Source organism: Pipistrellus kuhlii, unplaced genomic scaffold (assembly GCF_014108245.1).
Source record: "Pipistrellus kuhlii isolate mPipKuh1 unplaced genomic scaffold, mPipKuh1.p scaffold_m20_p_9, whole genome shotgun sequence".
Lineage (NCBI taxonomy): Eukaryota > Metazoa > Chordata > Mammalia > Chiroptera > Vespertilionidae > Pipistrellus > Pipistrellus kuhlii.
This window is the reverse complement of record NW_023425595.1, coordinates 34,104,325-34,115,304: the sequence shown is the minus strand read 5'-3', so window position 1 is coordinate 34,115,304 and position 10,980 is coordinate 34,104,325. Positions and strand designations below refer to the sequence as shown.

At 55.5% G+C, this 10,980-nt stretch overlaps 1 protein-coding gene across 2 annotated transcripts in view; it reads left to right on the top strand.

Annotated features, from left to right (window-relative positions):
- Positions 1 to 3,581: 3,581 nt before the first annotated feature.
- Positions 3,582 to 10,980, top strand: part of CHRDL2 (chordin like 2) — a 32,539-nt gene continuing 25,140 nt past the window's right edge. For both annotated transcript variants that reach the window (XM_036428265.2, XM_036428264.2), the window contains exon 1: positions 3,582 to 4,190. In XM_036428265.2, coding sequence (XP_036284158.1) covers positions 4,109 to 4,190 — 82 coding nt within the window. In that variant the 5' untranslated portion in view covers positions 3,582 to 4,108. The remainder of the gene's footprint in view (positions 4,191 to 10,980) is intronic.

Below are 10,980 nucleotides of genomic sequence, written 5' to 3'. Positions count from 1 at the left end.
ATGGCTTGTACAATGTAGGATGGGTTGGTGATGGTAAAGAGGAGCCAAATTTGTGCATTTTTCACCCAATGCTGATGATTTGTTTGTTAGATTTTTTTACATGCTTTTATTGATTTTTAGAGAGAGAGGAAGGGAAAAAGAGAGAAGGAGGAAGAAGAGAGAGAGAGGGAATCGATCAATCGGTTGCCTCCCACACTTGCCCTGACCAGGGCAATCTGGGTATGCGCCCTGACCTGGAGTCAAACCCAAAGCCTTTTGGTGCTGGGGTGGGGGTGGGGTGGGGGTGGGGGGATGCTCCAACTCACTGAGCCACACGGTGGCCAGGAGGCTGTTTCCCTCTAACACGGAAGTCGTAGCAGGCCGAGGATGTGTTCTTCTGTTGTTCATTCACTTAACATTTTTATTTTGGCCGGCACCAGTTTGGTTCAGTGGATAGAGCGTCAGCCTGCTGACTGAAGGGTCTTGGGTTCGATTCCGGTCAAGGGCACGTGCCTTGGTTGCGGGCACATCCCCGGTGGGGGGGGGGGGGGAGGGTGCAAGAGGCAGCTGATCGATGATTCTCTCTCATCGACATTTCTAGCTCTCTGTCCCTCTCTCTTCCTCTCTGTGAAAAATCAATAAAATATATTTTTTAAAATTTTTTTATTTTGAAAGAGTTTTAGATTGACAGAAAGTCGCAAAGAGAGTACATGGTTCTTATCCCAGAACCATACAGGGTGGGGATAAAAGTAGGTTTGCAGTTGTGAGTATGCAAAAACAGTCTATTCTTGCATTATTTATTAATTATTGTATTATATTTCATACGAACAACGGAAAACCTACTCTTGTTCCACCCTGTGTATCTTTCGCCTGCTTCCCCCAGAGTTAGCATCTTGCATAGCCCTGGCACATATGTCAAGACTAAAATACCTGCGTTGGTACATCACCATTAACTAAAATACAGATTTCATTCACCAGTTCTCCCACTGATATCCTTTCACTGTCCCAGAATCCAATCAGGATGCCACGTTGCATTTAATACTATTTGCTTTTTATTTCCAATGATGGAAAAGTGATGTGATCAGATTTGTCTGTGGAAATGATCAACATAATTATTATGGCAGGTGCGAGAAAAATAGATTGGAGGGGCCAAGATGAGGGGCAGAAGACATGTTAAAAGGCTCTTGGGAAAGTCAGGAAGGGATGATGATGGCCTGAACTCTAGGGCAGTAGGATGGGGAGGCGGGCAGAGACCTTTCCTGCAGTAGAATGAGCAGGATGTAGGGGAGGCCCATCTTAATCCACCTCTTACATCTAAGAACTGAAGATATGACAACAACCGGAAAAAGGAAAAGATCTGTGTCCCAGATCCTTGGCATGAGATTATTTCTGCAATTAAGCCCTAAATTTAACTCTATTGTTGTTGTTAATCCTCACCTGAGAATATTGTTTCTGGTGATTTTTAGAGAGAGTAGAAGGGAGGGAAAGAGGAGAGAGAGATATTAGCATTGATGTGAGAGAGGCACATCTGTTGGTTGTCTCCCATATGCTGATGGAACCTGGAACCCAGGTACATGCCCTTGGCCTGGAATTCAACTGTGACTCTTCCTTGTGCAGGCTGATGTTCTCACCCCTGAGTGACTGGACCGGGTCAGGGCTAAATTTAATTCTTGAACTCCCTGAAAGACAAGACAAAAAAGGAAGCTTGATGGTATACACCAGTGGTCGGCAAACTTCGGCTCATGAGCCACATGTGGCTCTTTGGCCCTTTGAGTGTGGCTCTTCCACAAAACACCACGTGTGGGCACGGACGTACTGTGCCATTGAGACTTCATGGCCCATGCGCAGAAGTCGATTTCTGGGCTCTCAAAAGAAATTTCAATCGTTGTACTATTGATATTTGGCTCTGTTGACTAATGAGTGTGCCAACCACTAGCATACACAGTATACTCAATGGAGAGGCCAGATTGGAATAGAAGTTAAGCCTGAAGGGCACTGGGGAGACAGATCATGTTGTCCCTGGTTCTGACAGCCCCGAGGAAGCTCTGTTTCTGGGGCCACTGGTTGCCCGCAGGGCCCTCTGTTCTGGAGGGGGCAGACTAGCATCCTCCTCTGTTCTGAGGGGGGATCCCGACCTCAGAACAGGAAGGTATCTTCACCGGCAGCCAGTCAGGAGTGTTTCAACCTGGAAATGCGATTCCCTACCGGAGTGGGTTGTGGTTCAGCCTCCCCTATCATTTCTGGCTCCTCTTCCCAGCTCTCGTTGGAGTCTCCAGCAGCACTGCCAGAGGAGCTGGGCAGGAAGCTGAGGGCCAAAGCAGGAATGGATGCATATACCCAACATGGCCCAGCCAGTGAGGGAGAGCGCCCAGGGAAGGACCCTGCCCTTTGGATTTCAGAGTCCGCGTGCTCCTTGTCTGGATGGAGCTGGTGGCTCTCTTCCTAGGATCCTACCAACTCCAGTACTCCTTCAGCACCAGGTACAAAGCACCAGCCACAGGCTGGGGGTGAGCCAGTCAGCACTTTTGACAACCAGCCCTTCCTGAAGAGGACCGGACGAGCATGGCCAGCACTCTGGGAGGAGGGCAGGCCTTCTTGTGGACCGGAAGGAGAGGTTATCCCAGAGTGTCCGGAGGGGTTGGGAATGGAATAGGGACAAAGGGGACTGCCAGAGGGAGTGTCGAGGACCCAGCGGTGCTGGGTTCAGCCTGGCCAGGACTTGTGTGGGGAGGCGGGAAGCTAGCTGGTAAGGGTATTGTAGGCTCCCTGAATTAGGGCCTTTCCTCTTTCAGATGGGAGCGCTGTGACATTCATTTTTCTCAGTTCACTTCATTGGTAAAGTGCAGGGTCGTTGGCCATGGTGAGTCGGAGCAAAAACAATTGTGGGAAGCTATTAAACTATGACATCTATTAAGATCCCCAGTTCGGAGATGGGAAACAGGCTCTGGGTGGAGCAGACAGTACTGCAAACATCATTAAGAAGACATAGCAAGTGTACTGAATCTGCTGAGAGCCCGAGCTCGGTGCACGCACCGAGCTCGCCCACCTGAGCGCCTCTCTCCCTCCCCCCTCCCTCGCCTCTCCCTTCCCCGAAAGTTCCTCCACCAGAAGCCCGCGTGCCTTTCGCTCCCCTGCACCCCGGGCGTCGCGGGAAGTCAGGGGTTAAAGCCCCTGGCCCCGGTGGCCCCTTCCCCCTCCCCAGCCCCCTCGCCTGCCTCCTCCCCGCGCCGCGCCTGGAGCGTCCTCCGTCCGGGAGACCTGCACGCGGGAGGAGGGGGGAAGGGGGGGAAAGTGGGCCTGTTCCTCGGGCGGCCAATCCACCGAGCCCGCGGTGCCCCGGAGGAGGCGCCAGCGCCAGGCCAGCGCCAGGCCGGGCTGCTGCTTCCCGCGGCAAAGTACAAATGCGCCCGAGCGCGGCGCCTGGCGCCCCTGGCGAGCACCGCCGGCCCCGCGCAGCCTGCCCCGCGCCCGCCGCGCCCGCCGTCTCCGCCGCCGGCCCCGCCGCCCCGCCGGCCCCCGGCTCCCCGCCGCCCGACCTCCAGCCCCCGCCGCCCCGCCGCCCCGCCGCCCGACCCCGAGCCCCCGGAGCGGGGGGCGCCGGCCGCCTCGCCCCCGCCGCGCCCCGGGCAGCCCTCCGGCCCCGCGCGCCTCGCCCCGCGCCCCGCGCCCTGCGGACCCCGGTCCGCTCCCGGCTTTCTCCTCCGCGTCTCCGCCTCACCTTCCCCGCCGCCGGGGCTGTGCTTCCCCTCCGGCATCCCTGCCCCGTCTCCCCGTCTCCCGCCTCCAGCCCTCCTGTCCTCTCTCCGCCTCCCTCCTATTCCCACCTTGGGCATCCCCCCGGGTCCCCGCCGTCTCCTCCTCGCCCCTGTCTGCCTCTCCCGCCGAGTCTGCGGGTCGCTTTGTGCCCCGGGGTCCCCTCTCCTCTCTCCGCCCCCCTCCTATTCCCACCTTGGGCATCCCTTTGGGACCCCTGTCTGCCTCTCCGCTGTAGCGGCAGCCCCGCCGGGTCTGCGGTCGCTTTGTGCCCCGGTGCCCCTGTGCCCCGGTGCCCCGGGGTCCCTCTCCTCTCACCGCCTCCGCCGCCCGCGCCGGCCCCGCACCTGGCGGCCCGGCCCCGGGGGAAGGAAGGATGGTTCCCGAGGGAAGGGTCCTCTCCTCCTTGCTGGGACTCGCGCTGCTCTGGCTCCCCCTGGACTCCCACGCTCGAGCCCGTAAGTAGCGGGTGGGTGAAGGCACCCGGTGGGCAGAGGAGGGGTGCGAGCCCCCCGGGATGTGCGGGGAGAAAGTGCCAGGACTGGGGGGACCCCAAAGGGTTGTGCCTGGCACCCGGGCAGCACCTGTGCCGGAGGGGTGGCGCTCCTCCTCGGACAGGTATGGGCTGATGCCTGGGAGACTGGGGGTGGGGGTGGGGGGGGGGGGTGGGAGGGAAAGAGGGGACTTGGCAAAAGGCAGAGCCGCGGGGGCTGCTGCCTGGATCTGAGAATGGAGGGCTGGGAGCAGCCTGAGAGAGGGCTGGCCATTGTGTTTGGAGGATGGAGGCGGGGGACACTTGTTCCTAGCGTAGTCCCCTGTGTTTGATGTGATGAAGAGGAAAAGGCTTCTGCGAGTTAAGGAGAGCTGGTGGGCCCTAGCCGGTTTGGCCCAGTGGGTAGAGCATCAGCCTGCGGACTGAAGGGTCCCAGGTTAGATTCCCCGGGATTTCAGACTCCATCCCCAGTAGGGGGCGTGCAGGAAGCAGCCAATCAATGAGTCTTCCTCATCACGGATGTTTCTATGTTTCTCCCTCTTCCTTCCTCTCTGAAATCAATACAAATAATATATTTTTTTTAATGAAATAGAGAGCTGGTGGGAAGAGAGAAGAGCTAACTAGGATAACCTTCCCCTTCTGCTCTCGCTCTTCATTCTCACAACACTCCCAGGAGGTGGGTCTCATTTGCATTTTACAGATGAGAAAACTTAGGCTGAGAGGGGAAACTCGCTCCAGTGTGCAGAGCTAGCAAGCCATCCGAAGCCAGAGCTCCACAATTCCAAACCCTGTGCCTTCCCCTGCCCCCGGGGCCTGGAAGGAGCTGCTTTGGACTTGTGAGAGCCTGGGAGGCAGCAGGCACAGCGAGAGAAGCCAATCTTCACTATCCCAGACACGCTGAATACCAGCTGGTGGGAGGCAGGCAGGGAGGGCATCTCCCTGAACCTCAGTTTCTTAACCTATACAATGGGAGTGAAAAAAAATAAAATAAAAACAAACCCAGAGCTGATGAGAGGATTAAGTTCGAAAAACAAAAACGTGTAAAGCAACTCATTGGCATATGGTAGGTTCTTTCAGTATATCAGTCCTCCGATTCATGCTTTTCTACTTGGACACAGTCTATATGATCTCTGAGCCTCAGTTTCCTCACTGTCCCCGAAAAGGCTGGTGGACCTCTCACCCCATCCCTTGCCAATCTCTCGGAATGCCATGAAGATATAAAACAGAGCCAAAGATTCTCTTAATGAGAAAGAAGGAACTTAGTTCAAATCCTGCAGTACCCAGGGATGGAGCTGAGGCCCGGGAGGGCAGTGACTTACTCCAGCTTAGACAGGGCAGAGCCAGGATGGAGACCCAGTACCCCACCTCGCGCCCTTTCCTCCCCGCGGCCCAGCTCCCCATCTTGCCCGTCTTTCCCACGTGACTTTTGGAGCCCGTGGGGCCGAATGGTGTTTCATTCTTGTCTCTGCTCCCGAAGGCAAGTCCGGCTGTCCCCGAGCCCCCAGCGGCATGAGCTTCCTAGTCGTCCACAGGAACAAGCCACAGAAAGAGCTCAGTGTTGGGTTCAAGTCCCGGCTCTGCCCCTTAGCAGTGGTGTGTCTTTTCATAAATCACAACTTCTCTGAGACTCCCTCTCTTCATCTGCCCAAGGCACATGCTCACCTGGAACCCAGCGGGTTCTGGGGAGGATGAAAGAAGGTGCCTGTGCCAAAGGGCTCAGGACAATGCCCCACACTCAGTCCGTGCCTCCTCCCCCTTCTTGGGCCCCGGAGGTTTCCTCCTAACACTTCCCTGTTGTTCCTTCAGAGGGATTTAGCACAGGATGCCCGCCCTGCCTGCCTCGCCCACTTGGCACATCCTCCGTAGCCCCCGGGGTGGTTTTGCAGATATTGTCGCCCTTACTGTACCTTGGAAAGATGCCCCAGCATCAGGTCACCCTGCAGGGTTGCTCATGTCCAACCCACAGCACTCCCCATGGCCTTCCATGTCTTGTCAGCCCTTCGCCTTGCGGAGGCATCCATCCCTCTTTTAGCAAACCTCCCTGGCCACCTGGCCCACCTGACCCCCTTCCCCCGTGCTTCCACTGGCTTCAGGTCCGGACCTCTCACCGGGACCTGCCAGCGGTCAGTCTCTGCTGCAGCCTGGAGCTTAGCTGCCCCCCCCCCAGCCCCCCCCCCCCCCCAAGAAATAACAGAGCAGATTTACTGAGTTAGGCGAGGTGTTCCGATTCCCGGATGTCAGAGGTGGAACAGCCTTTGAAAATCATCTGCTTCCACCCCTCAGTTTTCCCATCCTTACAGTGACACTAAGCCCCAACATGGGTTAGTGACTTGCCCACAGCCACACAGAGAATTGATTAAAGGGAAGAACAGAGCCCGGCTGGTTGTGTTGGGCCTGTCCCTTACTGGTTGTATGGATCGGGACAAATCACTTCACCCCTCTGAGCCTCATTTTGTCTACTGGGGACAATGTGTAAATCCGGAAACAACCCTGAAGTCACTGGTCAGCGGCTCTGAAGTCTCTTACGAAGGCCCTTGTCTTGGTTTAAGTCAGATCGCAGGCCTGTTGTGGGTAAGAAACCCCATGGGGACCTCTCAGGTGCCTTCGGACGTGGTGCCAACAGATGGAAATCCTCCCGTCTGTGGACTTGTGGCGTGGCCCAGCCCTGCGAAGGCCAGGGGCCAGTGAGCGCCCGTGGCAGCTACTCACACAAAGGTTATTCTATCCTGAGCTCTATTTCCCAGCCATAGATTGAGTCCTTTACCCAACCCAGACTGGGTCTCAAACCGTGGCCACAGACTCAACCCCGATTCCGTACCCCTGACTTGGTCACTGAGCAGTGCTGGTTGCAGCCCCGGGTGGAGTCGCCTGCACGCATAGGCGTCACGTTGGGCACTCATCCCTGTAAGGAAGGAGAACCTGCCTGGTATCCTGACTCCCTCTCCCATGCTCTCATCCCCTCCCCGCATCAGCTCCTCTCTTTTGTGCCCTTTCCTTACTAAATTGGCCCTCCCCCTAAGGTAGGGGTGTCGAACTCAATCACAGAAGGGGCCAAAATCTAAAATCCAGCCTAAATCGCGGGCCGAATGGTTTACTGAACAGTCATAAACTGTCACTGTGATGGAAACGCAGCGGAGTGCAGTGATGACAGCGCGGTGCGGGCCACATTGCAAGGCCTGGCGGGACGGATTTGGCCCGCGGGCCTTGTGTTTGACACATGTGCCCTAAGGGGTTCAGCAAGCTTCTCCTCTCTCTCAATTTGATTCTGCTTTTAGGAGTCAGTTAAGAAGTAGACACATTCATCTCTCTGTTCTTTCTTCCATGGGTTATTGTGCTATGGAAGGGACTTGAAGTTTCTGTTCCCAGGTGACAGAATCATCCCAAACCCCAGAAGCAGAGACAGGGTGGCAAGGGGGCTCCTATGGAGTCAGAAGGCCAGGGCTCCAGCGCTGGTTCTGCCACCAAGTCTAACTGTGACACAGAGCAAGCTCCCTTTCTCTGCCCCCTCAGCTTCCCCAATTAGAAAGCTAGATGGTTGGACCCACATCGATCATCACTGAGGACCACTCTGGCTTTAACATCCTGCGACCCTTAGGCGTTAAGATCCAAAGATGCAATTGCCTTGATTCTGAGTGTTCTCAGACCTTTAGAAAAGGGAGTTTTGGTGAGGATGGGGAGGTGGAGGGGGTCCTCCTGCCCTGCCAGGGAGGAGTAGAGTAGATACCCTCAGAGAGTTCCTAGAAAGGATGGGGCAGTGGGTATAGAGGGAGACCCACCAGCTTTTCTGCTCAGCTTAATCACATCTCCATCCACCTGTCCAGATGTACAGGGCGGGGAAGGGGTGCGTGCCTGAGTGAAGGCCTGGCCTCTGGCTCCAGGCGGGCCCTCTGTAGGTTTGTCTGGGCAGTTCTGCACCTCTTCTCTCCCACCAGTAGAGGGCTCTGCCTCACTCACTCCCTTGCTTAGCTCTGAGCCAGAGTCCAGCAACAGCTGCGCAGTGGCTCCAGCTGTTGCACCTGTTGTAGGACTGGCCTCTCAAGTTCCCCAGCCACTGGCCATGGCGCCTGGCTCTGGGAGAGGGACCTTGAATCTTTCGGACTCCCAAATAAGAGGATGGTCGTGCGTAGGGTGCCCCTGGAGGGTGAGGAGATCCGTTCAGACATCCCTGCCTCTGGGCAGGACCCCATCCGGAGAAGGCTGTCCCACAGTTTTCTTCCGTTACTCATTCTTCTAGTCGGGATCTTCCTATGTCTCCCCTGAGTTCCTTTGTTTGCAATTTAAAGCCATTTTTTTCTGGTCCTGTTTCTCAGGGGATGGATATTTTTATAAGCACCTCCCTCAGATATCTGAAGACTGGCTTTGGAGTTTGTGCTGGCAAACATCCATGGTCTTGGGCAAGCCCTGATTCCTCTCTGGGACTTAGCTTCCACATCTGTTAGAGGACTGGACCCCATCTCTCAGTCCCCACATCGTTTTAAGACTCTGTGAATTTAAGTGAGATATGTTCTAGAATGGAACAGTGTCATCTCTGCCCATGACCCTCTCCCGATGTGACGATCCTCTGCACTGAGGTTAGTCTATGCTTCTGAACAGCTGTCATGGACCAGATGAGAGGAGTCAGGTTCGGAGAAGCGAGGGCCCCTTCCCGAGAGCTCCTCGGAGGAGGAACGGAGGTTCTCACTTCCGGTTCCCTTGGGAGGCCTCCCACATAGCTTTTGTCTTAGAGGGGAGCAATCTGTTAGGGCAGAAAGGGGACCATAAATACACGGAGTACGGCCGTGGGGGCGCGAGGGATAAGATGTAAACGTTCTCGCGCTCCTGTGGAGCCTGGTTCGTGCAGGACTCCTGAGTTCTTGCAGGCTGGGGCCAGGCCAGCCACTCTTCACACCCCAGCCCTTCCTGATCCCCTCCAGCCTCCCTTGTAGCTCGGAAGCATCTTTCTGGTTGTCCCTTCTGCTTCCTAGTGGAAGAATTCCCAACCACACTGCCCACTACGAGCCCTTTCTCTTAGCACGAGCGTTTCGAGGTTTGGAAATGTTGACTCACATGTGAATATCCTGGACTCACTCATCCCCTAGCTGCCCAGGCTCTTGACCTTTTTGTACCTGGTGCTTGGTTTGGTAGGTGGTTTGGTAGTTCAGATGGTGAGACCTGGAAGAGGGAGGTCAAAGGCTAATTTCTGTTAGGTGGCAAAGCCAAAGTGCTGCGAGAGAGATTTGGCTCTCCTATCACATAATGAAGCTCTCTTTCTGTTAAAGAAAGTGTTTTAAGGAATATTGGCCACCAATCACCTCTTCTTCTAGAACCACTCCCTCCATTGACTTCATCTTTCTTCACGCGTTCACTTCCAAGGCATCTCCTCTGGGTAGGCTCTGCATGGAGCGCCAGAAATAGTCATTGAGATCTGCTTCTTTTTTTAAGGAAAAAAAAAATACATTTTTGTTGATTTCAGAGAGGAAGGGAGAAAGAGAGAGAGAGATAAGGATATCTGTGAGAGAGAATCATTGATCAGCTGTCTCCTGCATACCCCCTACTAGGGGTGGAGCCCGAAATCTGGGCATATGCCCTGACAAGGGATTGAGCCACGACCTCCCGGTTCATAGGTCGACGTGCAACCACTGAGCCACGCCAGCCGGGCAAGATCTGCTTATTGCTCTCGAGAAGCTCATGGTGGAGTTAGGAAGAAGAACCCGTTTAACAAATACTTCTAACCCAGTGTGATGAGAGTAGTGACAGAGGGCTGAACTCAGTTCTGTGGAGTCCCGAGGAAGGATTGGCCAGGGGCCTGGGAGGCTGGGGCAGCTTTACAGAAAGGATGGCACCTATACAGGCTTTTGAGAATGAGAAGGAGTTGGACAGACATTGGGGGGGGGGGGGGGGGAAATCACAGGTGAGAAGACACAGAAGTGTGAAGGAGCCTGGGGGAGGGGGCGAGGGTGGAAGAATGAGAAATCCAGCAAGAGGAGATGAGGTTGAAAGTGTTGGCGGGGCTGTCACAGAGTGTTTTTCAGGAAAAGCAAGAGGGAGCCAGGTTCTGACAGTCTGGGCAGCCTGATAGCATTTGGATGCTGTCCAGTAAACACTGCTGCCCTGAATGCAGACTAGGTCAACTGAGTCCAGTCACTGTACGTCCGTGTCCGGCTAGAGAAAGAGCCTTGGCTGTGGCTTATCCAAGTGGATGCTTCCTACGGGAGGGGGAACTGCCACCCAGGGCACCCCAGTTGCCTACAGTGGCCTGCAGGGGCCATGGTCACCCCACCCCTGTGCCTTTGCACAAAGCTACTGCTGCCCCCTTGCACCTTCTTAGCTGCTCGAGACTCGGCTCAGGCCTCTTCTCAGGAAAGCCTTCCCTGAAGAGCCGATGCGCCCACTATCGTAGCGTTGGCCAAACTGCACACAGTCCTTGAGGGCGGGCACCGTGTCTTACTGCCACGTACCAGGCCCGTGGACATGTCTAAAACTTGCTACATAAAAAGCTCATTCAGTGAATAGCAGGAAGTAGTGTTGCTATTACTAATGATAGTAGCACGCGCTGCTTATGGTGCCAGGTTCCCAGGTCCCCTATTGGCTCAGTCCCGAAGGCTCAGTCCCATCCTGAGGGCTCCTTCCCCCTCTCCACCCGCATCCAGTCTGTCCCAAAGCCTGCCCACTGTACCGGGAAGTGGTCCTCAGATCTGCACGCTTGCCTGTGGGCACTGCTTCTTTCTTGGTCCAGGTCCACGCTATCTCCAAACAGGCGACGGCAGCAGCTTCCT